A 20,788-nucleotide genomic window follows, 5' to 3' on the forward strand; every position below is an offset into this window, starting at 1 on the left:
ATAGGACAAGGCATTTTCGCCAGCAAATAAGTGAGCTCACTTAATTTGACTAATAAATGCTTTATTTTTGGATTAGGATTGATCATGGCAGAAATAAAACTCAATGGTCAATTCTCTAATGCATCCATATCCATAATATTACATACAGAGGAGGTAATGCAAGCTAATGGAATAAATCTGTGAAGTGAGCTCAATTCTATTGTGCTGTTTGAATTTTCTGAACATGAACGCAGCGGTATTATGTCAAGGTAACGTATTTGACGTATTCTCATTGTTTATTTTTGACAATCAAGCCAACCAAAGCGGCGTCAAATAATTTACACGCAAAATTCCCATTTTAACACTCAAAAATGCTGTTTTACTCGTTCTTCAAGTCCCTGGTGGGCAAAGACGTCGTCGTGGAACTCAAAAACGACCTCAGCATCTGCGGTACTCTGCATTCTGTGGATCAGTACTTGAATATAAAGTTGTCGGACATCAACGTAATAGATCCTGATAAATATCCTCATATGTTGTCCGTGAAGAACTGCTTTATACGTGGATCGGTGGTGCGATACGTGCAGCTGCCTGCTGATGAAGTAGATACTCAGCTACTCCAAGATGCAGCCAGGAAAGAGGCTACAGTATCTACTAGATAATCCTAACCTCAAATTTTGTGTTATGGTAGAAACAGCAGTGTTTCGTGAACTGGAAGTGTGTGTAAATATTAATTTAAATTTAAGCGAAGGTTTCTCAATAAACTTCTAAGATTAAAAGGTTTTTAATTTTTATCTTCTTTACCATTGAAATGTAATTTTGAGAATGTATTTTTATGCTATTGCTTTTCTTTACGACAAGATTTGTCCTATTAAAAAGGACATGGATGTGTCCATAACCTGACTTATACATTACAAAACAACTCGCAATTTTAATGATCAATACCGATCTGTTAATTTACTAACAGCCTTACTTATAAACGTTTATTAAAATTAAGACACAGTTTAACGGTCTATTAAATAATATCTTAACTTAAAAACGATAATTAGTGTTAACCAACGTCTTAGTGACTGCTTAAATAACTGTCAAGTTAAACAGCGTCGGACCCTTGTTTAAAGCCCTAATTACCAAAATGGCGGATCAAAAAGTTAACAGCTGATGTGTGACGTGCCATGCAACGCGCTGTGTTGCTGCGCTGCGCGAAGATACACACAAAACAAAGCATGAAACACATGGCAAAGGTTGGCGCAAACATAATACAAAGTGAAAGTATAACAATAGATAGACATTACAACGGTTGGTGTTTCTTAATACCTACACAGTTAAAAAATAATTCAATGGACTAATAATACACCACATGTTACGTCGGCGAAACACTAAAAAGACTTGAGTTAAACATTCCGACAATAAAATCCTAAAGGCTTCCTAAGGGTGCATGTGCGTGAGAAACTAAAATTACCATGCCTTAAAATTGCGCTAAAACTAACAAAGCATTTACATCTTAAGTTTGTACAAGAAGTATTACAATTATCTAGTGTATAATTATTACAATTGGTAGGTACATAATTTTAATATGGCGTATGTGGGACATAGTCGCCACAGTACTTTTGTTTGTTTGTTGTTGTAGACTTGACAGTTGACTGACAGACAGCGTTTCATTTGACATAACTTTGACGTTTATTATTCTTAATTTTAGCATTGGCTTTCGGCATTTTGGCATTAGAACTGGTCTGAAGTTCGGTTCAGGTGGAGTTAAAAAAGAAAAATTCTAATTAACAGTTGATTAGTTAAGTGACGCTTAAGCAGTGTTTATAAGTGAGAAATATTTAATTACTGATTAAGAAGTTAACGAGTCATTAGTTAATTAGTTGCTTAGACGTTGATTAGTTGATTTTTATAAGTAAGGCTGTAAATTGTCTATTACCATTAAAACTGATTCTCAAAACATTTTTATCTTGTTGTTAGACAATTTAAAGATTATTATTCAAAAGTTCTATAAGCTTTGAAGATGTTATCTAAGGTAGATTTTTTGTAAAAGAAATAAAAAAAATTCAAGATACACCGCATGGTATTTTTAGTGAGCAACTGAGAAGTTTTACCAAGATACTGCTACAAAAAAAAATTACAAGGACTCCAGTAATCTTAACTCTAACTTATCCATGCTATCATTAATAGCTAATCAAAAGTTCTAAAGCATAAGCAAGGATTTTTGAAACAATTTTTGGTGCAATCAGTTTTGTTTAAAACATGAAAGTGCAACATAAAAACATTTTATAGTTATCCCAAAATCGGATTATTTCATCAAACTGTACAATATCAGTACATAATTTCAATATTAATATCCATATTATAATGATCTCTATTATTTTATGACTCACATGGGAATCGAAGTCGGAACAAAAAAAAAACCTATGATTCGATTTTACGATTCGTATTTTATTTTGCAAAGGTGAATCGAAGTCTGCATGTAACGGAACTTCATTTAGTAAGTGTTGCTATTTTATAACATATTTACTACTTTTAGTAGAATCTATTGTACATAATAGGGTTTTACCCGACTGCACTAGAAGGAGTTATGTTTTTTGTGTGATTGAATGAAGAGTGGTTGGGAACTGAGAATAGTTTGGTAACCGTTCTAGAAACTGAAAAAAAGTGTGATTAATGTTTCATAAGTTTTCTATGTTCATACATACGTAGACGGAAGAGCATACATTTATGTATTACCTTAATAATAATGTGCTACACAAATAGAAGTTGATTTAAATCTTATAACAAGGCTCACTCAGCCTTTTCTCTTAAACTTTTTTATAGGTACTCAGAAATTATAGTGACTAGTAGGTGTTTTCGACGTAAGCTGGCAACATCGATTTTAACTTCAGCAACTTTTGTTCACCCCAGTCGGACGGCTGAGCTTTTTTCTTCGTTCGTTCATCGCTGTTTGTTGTATGGTTGTATGTGTACAATTACTGAATATAACTATGCTAAACTTATCTCTTCAATTCATTGTATCTTCTCCATAAACTTGCCGCGGGTGATGCTTCGCCTCTTACTCGGACAAAAGCTGCGCGTCTCACAGAAAACGCCAGTGTTAGTGTTAACATGTGATTAGAATGTAAATAATTAATTGAAATTATCGCACAAAATGGACGTGAAAGGTTGTAATCGTGGGTGTAAAGTGAAGTGACTTCTTTTTTTGGTGTTGTTCCCGAATACAGTGCTAAGCCGTCGAGGTATTCGTTGCAGAGATACCATTTCGAAGTCGTCAAGTAAGTAGTTTGTTGTTTATTTTATTTCACTGTCGCGGTAGTTCAATTTGAGATGTTGTTTATCACTTTGCGCGATACGGATGGCACATCTGCCGCCAACATGTTTTGAACTATGAGTCATACGAACTTTTGTACATTTTTTGTTTATGTTGGGTGTACGCGAGTGAGTTTTTAACTGTAATTAGCGTCAATTAGAATCATTAAAATATCTCATTGCGTGCGTTTACATTATATTTCGATGATCTCCTTAGTGAATTTACGAAATAAACCCGATTTACAGGTAAATAGCGCAGTTTATGTAAGAGAAAAAATAACATTTTCATCAAATTTTAATTACAGTACATTTTTTACATTCCATCTCATTTGACCTCTCAAAACCCCAAAGTAAGTAGTAATTATAAGTTAATTACCTGTTTCTTTGTCTCATATTTTACAAACGTTATAAAATACCAATACATTATTTTAGTAATTTATTAGGTACTTACATCCCTACCGCTTAATTTGAGTAATTAAGTTCAATTTTATTTATTTTTATCATTGTTAATTTACTGGCAATCTAAACATTTAGCAGTTTATTTAAATATTACTTGTTTTGCAGCTGAACCAATTATATGAACAGTATTATAACTGACTAGCTGTCTCAGCAAACTTCATACCACATATGTTCATTAGAAATAATGCAGAATTCTAATAGTGAAAGAATTTTTCAAATCGGACAGTAGTTTTAAAGCCTATTCAATACAAACACACAACAATACAAATTTTTCCTTTTTATATTACAGTAGAACGCCGATTATCTGAATTAATTGGGACCGGGGCCGATTCGGATAATCGAAAATTCGGATAATCGGACATATACTGGTAATAGAGAAAAACAAACTGTCACACATAAAATAAACTTTAATTAGTTTAACAAACAGATATATTTCTACTTGGCGTTATTGTACAACTGCTACAATAACGCTCAGTTGAAAATATCCGAATTCCAACAAAAATTACTTGGTTTTAATTTTTTTTATTACGCTTATGACCGATTCGGATAATTGGCGATTCGGTTAATCGGCGTTCAGATAATCGGCGTTCTACTGTATTAGATGACAGATTAATCATCATTGTCTTGCTACTGAATCTGTAGTCAAGTAGGTAATTTGATATTATATAACAACTTCCCTGTACCATAAGTAGTGTGACTCACTGATTATTATTTAAATAGGTATTCTATGATGCAAAGTTATGGATAACATCATTGTCAGGCCATAAAAATGTTCAATAATAATAAGGCTAGGGATAAGTAAACCATTTTGATTTATTAAGTAATAGAATTATGTATATCCAAAACAGTGACTTTTTAATTAAGAATATCAATAAGAAATCAGCAGTGTAAATTATTCATAAGGTGATAATGATAAAACTTAGACCGTCTCAAAAAGCCCTAAAATAGGTAATTCTAATTAACTGTATTATTTTTTTATAAAAAAAGAAAAGCATTTGTCTCTTCAGTTTCACCCATAAGTAGTTGAACAGTTTATTTTTAATTTGCTGTGAAAATCAAATTTTAGCAGTTTAAATTCAATAAACATTCAGTTTGCATACCAGTATCATCATAGGTTCAAATTACAAAGTCTATAGAAGAGTCAATACAATAAAAAATATGTCAATTGACCATTCCCACCTCTCATTCCCACTGCTGCAACTCCTGTGTAGCCAGGATCTACAGCTTGACCGCCAATAACCCAACCATGTCAATGAGGGCTATCGTTTTTATACTTAACAGTTGGCACCCCTGGCGATTGACAGGACCTTACTCTACAGTGGCGCCATCTTGATGAGTGCAAATGCGATAGTCCTCCTACCACTTTAGCGCTCACAAGTTGGCGCCACTGTCTTCGCTACTAGCAAGTGACAGGACCTTACTCTACAGTGGCGCTAACTGGTGAGCGCTAAAACGATAGCCCTCATTGAATAGTGATGTCATGTACTCTATTGTTCATACACGCAGTTACATAGCAATATTATCTTTTGAATAAATTATATTATTTAAAACACCTTTACACAATAAACAATTGTTTTAACTATGACATAACACACAAATTAGCGTTAAAACAAACCAAAACTTTCCCCAAAATAAAACAGAAAGTGTGAGAGTAATTACGTAATTACAAAGACTGTATTACGGTAATGATCACATTATTAATTAGCATAACTATCTGTTGTATGTTATGTTTACTATTGTTGTTAATTAACCTTTAACCGACGACGTGATTTTTTTGTCACGTCGTCTGCGACGTGCGGTCTGTGGGACCGCTATACTGTTTACTCAAAAAGTAATATTTTTTTGTATAAAAGTATATTGGTTTTATATTTTTTGAGAACATTATAGTATTACAAATAAACATACGTATAATTTCCGAGGAATCAATGTATATTTTTTATTTAAATATGGGTAAAACTTTTTTGACCCTTAATTTCATTGAAATTACACTAGAGCTCAATAATACCTATATAACTTGTAAATTTTAATCAAAGCAAGAAAAACCATACTCCTTCCTAAATATAGTGAACATAATGAATAAAATAAAAATAAATAATACGTACATCACATGCACAAAAAAAAATTGACGTAGGGTAAACATCAGGCAAAATCAGGACATTTTTTTTACTGCATGCCAAGCATTTTCGAAATGCATAGGTAACACCTGTAAGATAATTTCGTTTTCAATTTAGATGGAATAAAATGTACATCTTTTTTGCAGCTGGTGCAATGACATCAGGCTGATTTGGCATGTCAGAGCTTAGAATACATGTCACTGTTTGCTTTACCACCCGTTTCGCGGCATTTTTTTACAGACTACCATCTTTTACATAATATTATGTTCAAATATCAATATATCATTAGGAAATGTCTTTTCCTAGGTTGTGGTGGCCCAGGATCCATCATTTTTACGAAAAATTTGTCGTCTAAAACAAAAACGCCAGTTTCAGTATGGTACAAAAATGTCACGTAGTCTGCGACGTGCGGTCCCACAGACCGCTGTTGAACTTTAAATCGAATTATCTTATTAAAACTGCCCTCGTCGATGTAACCACTACCTGTAATGGCGTTTGGGCAACTAAACTCGAAGGTACTGAGACGCTCGGGACACGGGAGTAAGTAGAACATTGCAATCCAGAAATTTCAAAAACCGGAGCGGTCTGTGAGACCGCACCTCGTCGGTTAAAGGTTAATTAGATTGTACAATGTTTTAATAAGAATGCCTCATTATTTATGATCAGAATAAGTAATATTCCAGATAGCCAGTTCCTCCGTGGTTGAGGATTCCGGGTGAAGCTCGCTTCCACCTTCGGCCTGATCATCACTTACCATCAGGTGAGATACAGGCCAAGAGCTTCCTCGTTGTGGATAAAAAAAAAAAAAAATTATTTTTTTAGGAAATTGATAAATTTAATTATTTTGAACTTACATGCATGTAACACTGTGTAACGTAAGTCGTAATATATCACCTAATCAAATCAAATCAAAATCAAATCAAATCAAAATTATCTTTATTTGTTTAGACTAATTAAATTAGTTCTTGCAAATCGTCAAATGCTCTTAAGGAGCCTATACATGTCTCATTCTTTTTTTGCCCTACCAGCGCTTCGAGACAAACATTTGGCAAGTGCTGAGAAGAAGCGCCGCAACAAACTCAGTCACCACTGTCTGCCGGTTTAAAAATATAAAAAAGTAGGAAGTTACATACATTCAGAAGCAAGTAAATAAATATGGCGAGGATTTAAATCAACACTCTGTATAAGGCGCACTTAATGCCACTCGGCATTTTCCTACATCTATCAGGGAAGTAAATAATTAATTTACAACAAACAATCTATATTTTGTTCTGAATTCATTATTAATTATTTTAAGTTCTTTGTAGTTAAAGGTCTCACTCCTCCCACTCAATCAACCGACGAAATCCACCAATCACAGAACGCTATTCAACGCTGTGCGTTCGATTTGCTGCGTCACATAAGCAAGCATTGTTTGTGAAATTGTGAAAGTGTGGGCCGTTGGGGCAGAAAAGTTCTCGAGTGGTGACCACGATCCGGAAGACGTAGTGTGGGCGCCACACTAGGTGGACCGACGATCTGGTGAAGGTCACTGTAGGGCCTGTCTTTGTGGAAATCCTTGGGGGAAGCCTTTGTCCAGCAAGGCTTTCTACAAAGACCGGTCCTGTGCTGCCCGCATCCAGGTACCTACTTCCCGCGACCTTCACCAGATCGTCGGTCCACCTAGTGTGGCGCCCACACTACGTCTTCCGGCTCGTGGTCGCCACTCGAGAACTTTTCTGCCCCAACCGACACTTTCGTCCGTATTCACAAACGATGCTTGCTTATGTGACGCAGCATATCGAACGCACAGCGTTGAATAGAGCTCTGTGATTGGTTCTTGTGTCATCCTGTGCGTTCACGCGCACTGTGAGACCTCATAAAGTTATTTATGCGAATACGGCCGTATCTTGTACTAATAGATACGAAATTGGAGCAAAGACATTTACCCACTCTAAAGGTTAACCTAAATGATTTTGTAAATAAACAAGTCTCAGGTCACGTTCATCAATCAAGCTGTCCTGCTCTTCCTTCCAAGATGGCTGATAACAGGTCATTGCCATCGCATTCTTAGGTTGTGATAAGGTATAATACCTGTGTGCCAAATGCAAGGCAATAACTGTCAGAGATGTAATTTTTATGTATGATAGCTTTTGCCCGCGGCTTCACCCGCGTGAAATTTATTTTGTCATAAATCGTAATAAATTATAGCCTACTAGCTTTCCGCCCGCAGCTTCGCCCGCGTGGAATTTTGTCTGTCAAAGAAAAACTTATCGCGCGCGTCCCTGTTTCAAAAACCGGGATAAAAACTATCCTATGTCCTTTCCCGGGACTCGAAACTATCTCTATGCCAAATTTCATCAAAATCGGTTCAGTGGTTTAGGCGTGAAAGCAAGACAGACATCCATACTTTCGCGTTTATAATATTAAGGTTCAGTCAAACCAACGCGATCACACGCGATGGCGATCAATGCATTTAAAAAGTCTGATCGCTATCGCTGCACGCCGGCTGATCGCGTGTGATCGCGCTGTTTTGGCTGTACCCTTAAAAGATATGAGTGACCTTAAGAGATGTTTTCATCTGTTATGTTCATCAAATTGTCGTCTCTTACAAAACAAAGTCGTTATGCTGTGCAATGTACATTGAATAATGATTAATGAACCCCTATTACTAACTGGCTGCACACGACTTGATCCGCCTGGACAACAATCTTTTGTTTCTCTGTACAAGCTTTACACCCGTATTCACAAACATTACTATGAGGTCTCACAGTGCGCGTGGAGGACACACAGGGTGACACACGAACCAATTACAGAGCTCTATTCAACGCTGTGCGTTCGATTTGCTGCTTCACTTAAGCAAGCATCGTTTAATACGGGCGTTAGACCCCCTTTTCATCTCCTTGGGGGGTATATTTTGGAAAATCCTTTCATAGTGGATGCCTATGTCAATCAAATCTGGCGTGCTTTTCAGCGTAATCCGTTCAGTAAAGCTGTGTGTTGATAAAATCAGTCAGTAATGGTTGCCTTTTATAACAGACTAGCGGCCGCCCGCGACTTCGTACACGTGGATCCCGTTTAACCCCCTTAGAGGTTGAATTTTGTAAAATCTCGTCTTAGTGAGCACCTACGTTCTAAAAGGAACCCCCATGTAAAATTTGAGACTCCTAGCACATGTAGTTTCTGAGATTTTGTGATGAGTGAGTCAGTCAATAAGTGACCTTTCGCATTTATAAATATAGATTTCTTAGAGGTGACTTCATAAGCATAAGCCTTCTTAAAACAATCGCACAAACATTTCCTCTCATATTATCAAGTGTGATAACATTGTTTATCAGTGCATCATAGTTCCCAGTACTTGTGTTGAATAATGCATTGATAATAACTTTATTTACCCCCTGGGTTACACATTTACACGAAGATTCGTGTTATATGACGATGATGTGTGTAATGAAGTATTCGCGTAAAAGAAATTTCCTTATTCGTCGGATTCGTCCATACAATCCTACTAATATTATAAATGCGAAAGTTTGTATGGATGTCTGGATGTTTGGTACTCTTTCACGCAAAAACTACTGAACGGATTTTGATGAAACTACAGTATTATTGTTTATAACCCAGAATAACATAAGGCTATAATTTATGACGATCTGTGACAAAGTAAATTTCACGTGGATGGGCAAAAGCTAGTTTTTATATATTTTTTTAGGTATTATTGAACACAGTAAGCTCAACTTATAATACAACAAGGAAATTGTGGGCCATTGCTCCAATAGGCCAGCTTATTATTTATCTTAACATGCTCGTAAGGGCATATCAAGTAGCTGGTCTTCCGCGGAAGCCCTTGTTTTGGCATCGCGCATCCCTTCGGGATTTTATAGTGATTCGTTCGTTTGTTTCAGCCGAAAGACGTCCACTGCTGGACAAAGGCCTCCCCCAAGGATTTCCACTTTTTATAGTGATTATAAAAAATATTGTTTAATTTCCTGTTGAAAAAATTTGTCATTGATACAATATTAGTGAATTAAGTAAATAATCACGATATTTCGTTGAACAATTATTCGTTCCTTGTTGTTATTACAAAAATAACAAAGCAAAATATATTTGACAGCGGTGGGATTCGAACCCACGCCCTTTCGGACTGGTGCCTAAAACCAGCGCCTTAGACCGCTCGGCCACGCTGCCTTGTGGTGGGGATTGCGAAATTACACAGCACTATCCGCGACTTCGCGCTTCAATTGGCATGGATGAGTCAATGGGGCATGCATGATAATGGTGATAAGTTTGTTTGTATGTAATCACGGAGACGATAATTTTGTATGTCTGTTGTGTATGTATCAGACGGATCTGTTACGTAAATATTGGGTTAGATAGAATAATTGGTGAATACGATGAATAGTTGGCTGCATGTTAAACTACTCACTGTAGCACTTATGTATTTGTAGTAGAGGTTATTTTGCAACTAGAATGTATAGGCTAATGTGCTATTAGATCGTTTTAAAAATATTGGTACAGTCCACCACAGTATCAGTTACAGCAAAATCTGACCTAGGTAAATTTTTGTTGCATATTAGCACTAACTGCAACTGCATAAGATTTACAAAACTTAGCTTTATTTGCCGCCGACATGTTTTTTATATCTTTTTAACACGAACTTTGGTTTTGTAGCCCCCAAAAGGATGGACGGATTTCGATTTTTGTTTGGAAGGTGACTGGATGGAGTGCAAAACATCATCAGGTCATTTATTCTGCAAGAGCACGACCCTTTCTAATTTACCAGAGGCAAAATGGAGGAATTAGTTCTTTAGGCGATGCACAATAAAGATGGAACGTTTTTGATTTTACTTATTTTTGTTTAAAAATTATTGTAAAAGGTCCACACAAGTAATAGCTCCCGAAATGATGAGTCGAGTTTTCATTTTTTTTGGAGGTACATATCTTGATCGACCTACTATCTTATTGGAATCCCATGTGTCCGAAACTCAGAATAAAAATATTTTAAAACATCCACCTCAATAATTTCGAGAACATTCTCAAATCTCCCAATTTAAGAGACAGTACATTCCCCGTTCACCTCCAGACTAGTTTAGAGTCTAGACTCAATGTCAGTTCACACCTACGCGCATCGATTGCGACCGACGACCCCTGTGGTTGAAGCCTTAGGGCACTGTCTGCACCCTTAGAGATATAGAGAGATGCCAACTAATGCGCTGAGTTCGAAACTCAGTGTCGCATTAGAAATTCACACACACAAAGAAATCAAAATATGTGCTCATTATCCACTGCGGAATCATTATTCATTACTCAACGTTCGAATAATCTTTAGTACTACGCAAGAAATGTAAACAGTTTACATTATGACGTCGCTGCTGCCATCATTGCTGTCGCGAGCAATGTGTTCTGTTTTTGGGCATATTGCTGCGACACCGGCCCCGCCCCCTTGTCACATCTCCCTTTAGTTTCTGTGATCTGTGGTCTGCACTCTTAGGAGAACTAGACTAAGATGTTGGTTCAATGGAAATGGCTGGAAAAATGTCTAGACTTCAATGTTAGTTCACCTACGCGCATCGATTGCCGACCGACGACCCCGTGTGGTTGAAGCCTTAGGGCACTGTCTGCACCCTTAGGAGAACTGAACAAAGATGTTGCTTCAATGGAAATGGCTTTCACCATTCCGGCACCAGAATAGGACCCCATTCTTCCCGTGGATGTCTTAAGAGGCGACTAAGGTACAAATATGCAAATATGAGGCCACCCCAACCCGTCTGGCCAGCGTGGGGAGTGTAGGCCAAATCCTCCATTTGTCTAGGTTAAATTAGAGAGGGTCGTGCTTCTGCAGTGGAGACTAAATGACCTTATGATGATGATTATACTCGTGCTTNGGAATACGATATTGGCTTCAGTTCCGGAATTGAAATATCGGAAAAAATGTATCCGAAATTCCGGAGTTACGAAATTCCGGAATTCCGGTATTCAAGCCCTAGTGGAGTCCCATTGCGATGGGCATAGGGTTACCATCTGACCGGATAAATCCGGTCTAGACCGGATTTTCAGGCTATAGACCGGATTCGAATACTTTTTAACTGGAGACAAATCTCCAGTTATCATTAAAAAGTTTTTTGAGAGTGATACAAGTGAAATATACTTGTTTTATCTGCATTCATTGATGGCTATATTTCACTCAAGAATCGCATCGAAAAGGAGAAAAACTCAATTGCCGAAGTACTTTGCACATTGAAGGAAACAATAGAGTCACTAAGTCAAAGGATCGAACATAATTTCATTCCTTTAAAAGTACGAGACCTCTTTCATAAAAATAATATTAACGACGACGAACGCAACAGGATAAATACCGAAATGAAAAATTTGTATCAAGAATGTATAAATTACATAAACATATGGATAAAGCCTTTGGACTCATTTAAATGTTTTGAATGGATGACACTACAGCAAAATCAGGAGTTACAATTTGACAATATTACAGAATCCCTTTTATTTTTGAGAAACAAAGGAATCACTATCGATGACGTAAAGTTATTTGAAGAATTTTGTATTTTACAAAATCGATTTTAACCTTTGGTAACCCTAGATGGGCATCGCTGTTGCGACAGGATAGCACTGCTCAGGTCACTTTTTATTTCCTTGTAATATTTGTATGTTATTTCTGTATTTTTTTCTGTATACGTTCTCTGTCCTTAACTAAGTGATGTTCTTCGTAATAAATGTTTATTTCTTTCTTTCTAAAGGTAAACATATATTTACCCTCCCCACGTTTACCTTTTTATAAAAGTGTTTTGTTGCAAAATCCCATAACAGTTATAATTTATAGTGAAAATGGAACATTTAATAGTTTAGAATATTACACTAACAATCCAGTACAGTTACACACAGTTGTTTGATATCAGTTACTTACAATATTCTGTCGTACTCATTTGAATGATTACAGTGAAATATAACAATCTCCGCATTATTATGTTTGCTTAGTTATCGTGACATATGAAAAGGAGACTGCATTTTCCAGGAAATACTTACTAAGAAAATACAAAATGGGAATGTAAGAGCTTCATTAAAACTTTTAAATCAGCTTCCTTGCATTGCATTGCCTTACATATAAAATTGCAAAGCCTGGAACATAGTGTTGCCAACATATCAATCGACAGTTACGTTTTTTTACATATTATTATTTGTAATGAAAATATGATTTTTACTTAAAATAAATAAAGGGACTGACAGCTGAACACTTATTAATCACTTAAAAATCTCAAACCTTTATTATTGGGTTTTTAGGGCTTACCATTCAATATTTCGATGATTAATAAAAAAATGGAAACAAGAACTATAAGTCTACGAGAACTCTTTTTAAATATCTACCACAGGTCGATACCATTAACGTCAAAACCATGGAAGCTTCTTGTATCATAAATAAAAGGAAATTGGGTTTTTTATGAAACCCTACATCCTACATGCGGGAAATAGACTTATATCGTTGCAAAAAATATAAAAAAACATGAACATTGTAAGACATCAAATTATCTTGTTTCCATCCTCAATTTGAGTCTATTAATATATATTATACTCGTGCTTCGTCCTCGAGATTAGTATAACATAGATTATATAACACAATGTAGTTTCGCATAGTCACTCCACTTTTGCACTGTTGTTTAAAGAAAAAAATAAAAAATAAAACATTTTGAGGGTAAGCCTGAAAATGTTTTTCTCTCCTCTACCGCCGATATTTCCTATGGCGGGCTCACTCCACTGGCGTCATTCGCAGTTTAGTGCTCGACCACTTCGCACGAAAACCAAAATGCCGAAACGACGTAGTGAAAGTACCGTCGAATTTTTATCAAAAAAATTGAAGAAATTGGAAAGTGAAATTAAACATTGTCGTCGGCCGCGTCGCCGCCGGCTACCATCCAGTGCATCCTCGTCGACCAGCTCGTCGCGCTCAAGCTCATCGAGTTCATCGCGCTCCCGCAGCGGGCCCCGCGCGCGCTCGACGTCACGGGACTCAAAGCCTTCGGAAAAACATTACGGTTAGTGTTCACTGTTAATTATTACGCGACTTCAGGACGTATGCAATCAGAATAGTCTGCGGGACTACTTCGCTGCATTTTCCCTGTTGTAAAATGTCGCAAAATATATGCAATCAGAATAGTCTGCGGGACTACTTCGCTGCATATTTTCATTGTATGGTTGTGGCTCTGTAAATAAATGCACTCAGAGCAATCTGTGGGATTGTCTCGACGCATAAAAGTTCGTTATTACTCAGAATTGTCTGTGGGACTTTTTCGCCAATAACGAACCGATTTTGGTCGGATTTCAGACCGACATGCAACAGAGCCCACGTCGCCTGCGACGCCACGAGAAACTGCCGCCGCCCAAGAACCGCCCTGCGCCGCCTCGCCGCCCGCCCAAGCTGCTCCTGTTGCACCAGCGACGCCACACATCGCCACTGCCGACGTCGTGCCGCCACCTGTGCTGGCTACGGAGCAAGCAGATCCGCAGTTAGATCCTGAGATTCTGGACATCTTGGGCGATGACCCGACCGCAGTGCAAAAGTTTGGTGCTAACATTAACAAAGACCTGGCCAACCGGTTTAATCATATAACCACTGCGGGTTTGGACAAGGAAGGTCGGAAATTACTGATCGAAAAATATCTTATCCCGGCGAATTGTTCAAAGATAGCCGCTCCTCGGCTCAACCCGGAGATAAAAGCGGCGGTCCCAGACAGCGTTGTGAGACGCGATAAAGCGATTGAAGCTCGACAGACGGAGATCGCTGCCGCTATTTCGTGTCTAAGTCAAGCGATATCGAATCAACTCGCCGAAAAACATACAAATCATGAATTGTTAAAACGACTCATGGATTCGGCGCGCCTCATGTGTGACATCCAGTACAGTGAATCTATATCAAGAAGAAACTTCACTTTGTACTCTCTGAAAAGAGATATTAAGGAACAATTGACGAACGCCAAAATTGATACGTTATTGTTCGGCGAAGATCTACCCGAGACTATAAAAACGGCGAAGGCCGTCACAAAATCCAGCTCCGACCTCAAAATGGACGTTCCTAAGAAAACGAACACTCAAAAATATCCTTCGAAGACTTTAAACTGGAAGACGGGGTCCGGCAACCGCAAGGCGGCGGCGGCGGGCCCCAGTCGCCGCCAGCCGCCGGCAGCAGCGAGCAGCCGGCCGCCCGCCAGCTCGTCGCGCAGCTCGTCGCAGCCGCAGCGGAGCCGGCCGCCGCGCCGCCACTAGCAGCGCCGCACGCCTCACAACAACCGGTACGCCTTGCTGGCAGACTTAGCCTTTTTTACGACCAATGGTCGCTCATCACCCGTGACCAAACGTTATTATCGTGGATAAAGGGTTACGTTATAAAATTTAATAGTCCTGTACACCAGTCTGCTTCTCCTGTCACAAAAATATACACGGAATCTGAAAGAGCCCATTATAATGATGCTATTAGTCAGTTATTGTCTATAGGCGCAATTTCTGAGTGTGAACCTGTCCCTGGACAGTTTGTGTCACGTGTATTTTTGATCCCAAAACCGACTGGCGATATGCGATTTATATTAAATCTAAAAGCCTTAAACAAGTTTATAGACACGCAACACTTTAAATTAGAGGATCTTCGTACTGCTCTTAAGCTTATAAGTAAAGATTGCTTCACTGCCACTATAGATTTGAAAGATGCGTATTTTTTGGTTAACATACACCCGGATTGTAGAAAATACCTGAGGTTTATTTTAATGTATAATGATGACCCAAATACCAGTAAAATGTTTGAATTCAACGTTCTTCCATTTGGACTGTGTACAGCTCCCTTTATTTTCACAAAAATAATGAAACCTGTCATTAAACTGTTACGCTCATGTGGCTTCTTATCATCTATTTATTTAGACGATCTATATTTAGTAGGTACATCCTACTATGAATGTCAAGAAAATATTGAAGTTACTCAGGCATTATTAAGAGCTCTCGGTTTTATTATTAATGAACAAAAAAGTAGCATGATTCCTTCTCAATGTTGCAAGTACCTCGGCTATATGATAGATACCCATGAGTGGCATGTACGGTTACCTTCAGTAAAACGAGACCGAATAAAAAAGGAACTTCAGTCTTTTCAACTTTTGAAACGTTGCACTATTAGGAAATTTGCGCAGCTGGTAGGACTTCTTGTATCGGCCTGTCCCGCTGTAGAGTACGGGTGGTTGTACGTAAAGGAATTAGAGAGGTGCAAGTACCTTAACCTGCTAGGTAACGATGACTATGACCGAATCATGACCATCCCAGATAATCTATTAGGGGACTTAGCTTGGTGGGTTAACGCCATTGATGATTCTGTACACAGAATCAGAAACGATGAATTTGTCCTGGAAATTTTTTCTGACGCTTCAACTACGGGATGGGGGGCTGTGTGTGAAGGGCAGACAGCTAACGGCCAGTGGTCTCCTGCCGAAATGACTTTGCATATAAATCATCTCGAACTCTTAGCAGCTTATTTTGCTATTAAAATTTTTGCAAAAGATTACCGTAACTGCTGTATACTTGTAAGAGTAGATAACACCACCGCAGTAAGCTACATAAACCGCATGGGCGGGGTTCAATTTCCTCACCTTAATAAGGTTACTAAGCAAATTTGGCAGTGGTGTGAGTCTCGTAGAATACTCGTCTCAGCATCTTATATTAAGTCATCTGAAAATATCATCGCGGACAAAGAATCGAGACGTTCTCATCCAGACGTGGAATGGGAATTGTCTGAGACCGGCTTTAGACACGTTACAAAGGTGTTTGGTTACCCACAAATCGACCTTTTTGCTAGCCGTATAAATAACAAATGTGCTAAGTATGCTTCATGGCACCGAGACCCTAACGCATTCGTGATAGATGCGTTTACGATAAACTGGTCGAATTTTTATTTCTACGCCTTTCCCCCTGTAGCAGTCATTTTAAAGGCGCTAAGAAAAATTATTTCAGAACAAGCAGAAGGCATCATGATTGTGCCAGCCTGGCCATCTCAGCCATGGTACCCTCTGTTTAGCCGCCTAGTCTCATCTACTGTGATTACATTCAGCCCAAGTGATGTCATGTTTCCCCATTCCAGCAACCGGAACCTCAACATTACCCTGGTGGGCGCAGTATTGTCCGGACGGCGTTATTGCGAAGAGACACACCCGCATCAGCCATCGACATAACGTTGGCCTCCTTGTCCGACAACACTATGAAACAATACGATGGTTGTTTCAAGAAATGGTTCACATACTGCACCAATAACAAAATTGACATGTTTCAACCGTCTATTCCTGTCATAATAGAGTTCCTTGCCGAGGTGTTTAATAGCGGTAGCCAGTACGGCACAGTAAACTGCTACAGATCCGCTATATCGTTGCTAGTAGGCCCGATAGCTCAGGATGAACGACTCACGCGATTCTTTAAGGGCGTGTTTAGGTTACGACCACCCCTACCTCGCTATAATATAACATGGGACACCAGCTTACTCCTAGACTATTTAGCAACGCTGTATCCCAATGAAACGTTGACTTTTGAGCAACTGTCAAAAAAGTGCAGTACCTTACTCGCTATTGTAACAGCTCATCGGGTACAGACCCTCTCTAAGATCAGTATCCTTAACATAAATGTTTCTGCTGATCAAATCGTAATAAAAATTCCCGAATTAATAAAAACTTCAAAATTAGGCCGTCCCCAACCAGTTTTATACTTACCATATTTCACCGATAGACCAGAAATATGTCCCGCTAACACCTTGAATTCTTATATGGAGAAATCTAAAGAATTTCGCAAGAGTGAGCAACTGTTTATTGGAGTTAGAAAACCCTATAATCGTGTAACATCCCAAACGATAAGTCGATGGATAAAATCAACGCTCAAAGATAGTGGAATTGACGTTTCAGTATTTTCTGCCCATAGCACCCGGCACGCCGCTACATCCAAGGCGTTCAAGCAGGGTGTCAGCTTAGACCTGATATTTAAAACCGCAGGCTGGAGCGGCAATTCCTCTACCTTTGCCCGTTTTTATAATAGACCCATCGCTAATAGCAATGATGACTTGTCTGTCCTAGCTAGAACTATATGTTCATCTGCAAATTAATGTCAAAGCTTGTGTAATTTCACAATTAATTTAGAATTTAATTTTGTTTAAATTATAATAAGAATACAAAAAGTGATTGATTATTTATTTCTTTTGTAATTGATTAATAAAACATTGATACACAATAGTTGAAATTTAATTGTTCAAACAATTGCTCTATGATATTTCCTGATCTCTCAACATCTACATTGTGTTATATAATCTATGTTATACTAATCTCGAGGACGAAGCACGAGTATAATTAATGATTAAACGAACTTACCTGTACGTGAAGTTCAATCATAATTATACGAAGTGCTTCGTCCGAAGAGATTAGTATGTATCACCCTCCCACCCATGATCTATTTCTTTGGTAGAAATAATCCCTAAAGACTACGGAAATATCATACACCTACTCATCTAGCTCTAAACTAAATGACGCCAGTGGAGTGAGCCCGCCATAGGAAATATCGGCGGTAGAGGAGAGAAAAACATTTTCAGGCTTACCCTCAAAATGTTTTATTTTTTATTTTTTTCTTTAAACAACAGTGCAAAAGTGGAGTGACTATGCGAAACTACATTGTGTTATATAATCTATGTTATACTAATCTCTTCGGACGAAGCACTTCGTATAATTATGATTGAACTTCACGTACAGGTAAGTTCGTTTAATCATTAATTTTTATCGATATCACCTGCCTACTGACATCACTATTCAATTCCGCAATGTCTCCAGCGGTAGCATTTTATACCACAGATTAATAAAGTCAGATTTATGTACATTAGTCAGCCGGCTGCTCTTTATTAGTTGGGTTTCTCGAAACTTTTGACGCACAGTTCGGTTTTATGGAAAGTAGAAGAGGAAAGAGGGAGGAAGAATTCCGTTTTAGTTACAAATATAGTAAGTAAAGTTAAAAAAAAAAGTAAATCATAACTTGTTGGTAACAACTGATGCCAAATTTCAGTGTGCTTATTGCACTAAAACTCATCGCTAGCGACAGTTTGTACAGCCTAGCGACAGTTTGTACACTCTAGCGACAGTTTGTACAGCCTAGCGACAGTTTGTACAGCGTCCTTAGAATACTGTCAAGAACTAAAATCTTAATAGATTTATTGACGCAATCGCTTGCGACGACGTTCAATGCAAACTCGCACTAAGCACACAAATAAACTTTACGTAAAGTGCAGGATCGGTCTTTGTGGAAAACCTTGGGGAAGGCCTTTGTCCACTGTAGTGGACGTCTTTCGGCTGAAACAAATGAACGAACGAACGAAAGTGCAATTCATCATAATATGAGACTAGCAATTAATTGAAATACTTTTATGGGCTGTCGTGTGATATTGATATTTCTTCTTCATAGTCTTCTTTCTTTGTGCAATAATTAAGTTTTGGTAGCCAAAAATTCGCCAACTTCCATGTATGTTTAGTACAAGGATCATCAGATTGACCGCTAACAAAGTCTTGATCATGTAAGCCAAGTTTGTCCCAGGGGAAGGCAACATTTTCGTTGGAACACACAACAAAATTAAAATATAACGTAAACTATTTCTATTACGAAATAAATAAAATATAAAGAAGCTTACTGCTGCCGCTGTAAAAGCCTTGTAATATTCCCAGTCAAATAACAAAACTAATTACTCAAAGTGGAAAAATGAACTCAAAACAATTGACAATGCTATGCTTTGTTTTATGCCTGAAATAAAAATGTTATTGCCTCATTTTCTGTGACATACGGGGGCCATATCAAAGCGGTCGTTAAAACCGTGGCTCCTGAACCATGGAATGGAGGCATTTCTTTTATTTCGACGATCTGCGTAAAGGTAAGCATAGACTGGAGCATTGTAAGAGAACAACGAACCGCTCTATGGTATGCTCTAGTGTCTCACCCTTTCACAAAGCAAACGTTCGTGGTCACGTTGAAACGTTGTTCACATCGGTTGTAGAGGCGGATACAACTCTCCGCACGATCTCCTGCCATCTCTCTCTGTTGGCGGACTGTCTGGTGCAGTCACATACGCCGTCTCCCACTGCCGATTTCACTTGGTCGGTCCAACGCATAGGTGACCTGCCACGGGATCGGATTCCTTCGACTTCGCCATTCTGTTACAACCTAATTGTAAAGTAGACCGACTACCTCATAAAGGTAGCAGGAAGGCGCTGGAGGCCGCTACCAACCGGGCGATGTAGAAATCATTGATAGAGACCTATGTTCAGTATTGGACACGGACAATATGTGGCTAAAACGATAATGATGATAAATTGTACAAACCAATGAGCGTACTGTTGTAAAATTTTGTCGAGCCTTTTCACGCCGATGCACATTTCAACAAAGAGTAAACGAAAGGTGTTGTACCTTAAGTATTACATTACATGAAAATGCTTTAGAAACTGACCTTTTACCAGTATTGTACCATTCGTAGAAACGATACATTACATAAAAATGCTTTAGTCTTAAATCACCTTTATTTCGACGATCTGCGTAACAAGCCTCTGGAATGTTCGTTAAATTATTACGAATGGTTAACTCTACGGCCGTTTTGTAGTGCCTTCAATTTGCGTTTGCAAAAAAATGCTTGGTAATGAGGGAAGGAAGGTAATCAAATTATTTGGAGATGAAAAAGGCGTGGAAAGGATTCGGTTTAGACAGCTGGAAATGATTTTATTAAAATTAGGTTGGAAAAAATATGTTAAAAATACAAATTTTAATTTTACTCATGAAATAATAATTTATTTTATTTTGTTACAGGTAAGCACCATTATTATACCAACTTCAGACTTCAGTTCTTCATAATTTAGGTAAGCTCACGGAAATGAAAAACTATTTAAATACAATTATTTTATTTCCCATTTATTAATTGTACT

General features: G+C 38.0%; 2 protein-coding genes and 1 non-coding gene across 3 annotated transcripts; 2 read left to right on the forward strand and 1 right to left on the reverse strand.

Moving 5' to 3' along the window:
- Nucleotides 1-254: 254 nt before the first annotated feature.
- LOC114356857 (U6 snRNA-associated Sm-like protein LSm2) lies at nucleotides 255-653 on the forward strand. Its single transcript, XM_028310221.1, has one exon. It carries the CDS (start codon nucleotides 351-353, stop codon nucleotides 636-638), a length of 288 nt encoding a protein of 95 aa, XP_028166022.1. The 5' UTR covers nucleotides 255-350; the 3' UTR covers nucleotides 639-653.
- A 9,280-nt stretch (nucleotides 654-9,933) lies between these two features.
- TRNAL-UAG (transfer RNA leucine (anticodon UAG)) lies at nucleotides 9,934-10,013 on the reverse strand. The gene has a single exon. It is a non-coding gene; the product is annotated as a tRNA-Leu (tRNA).
- A 3,384-nt stretch (nucleotides 10,014-13,397) lies between these two features.
- On the forward strand, nucleotides 13,398-17,946 carry LOC114356859 (uncharacterized). The gene is made up of 3 exons (XM_028310224.1): nucleotides 13,398-13,864; nucleotides 14,155-15,118; nucleotides 16,942-17,946. Exons 1-2 carry the CDS (start codon nucleotides 13,537-13,539, stop codon nucleotides 15,090-15,092), a joined length of 1,266 nt encoding a protein of 421 aa, XP_028166025.1. The 5' UTR covers nucleotides 13,398-13,536; the 3' UTR covers nucleotides 15,093-15,118; nucleotides 16,942-17,946.
- The last annotated feature ends 2,842 nt before the right edge of the window (nucleotides 17,947-20,788 follow it).

Source organism: Ostrinia furnacalis, unplaced genomic scaffold, assembly GCF_004193835.3.
Source record: "Ostrinia furnacalis isolate ACB-3 unplaced genomic scaffold, ASM419383v2 OfSCF2991, whole genome shotgun sequence".
Taxonomy (NCBI): Eukaryota; Metazoa; Arthropoda; class Insecta; order Lepidoptera; family Crambidae; genus Ostrinia; species Ostrinia furnacalis.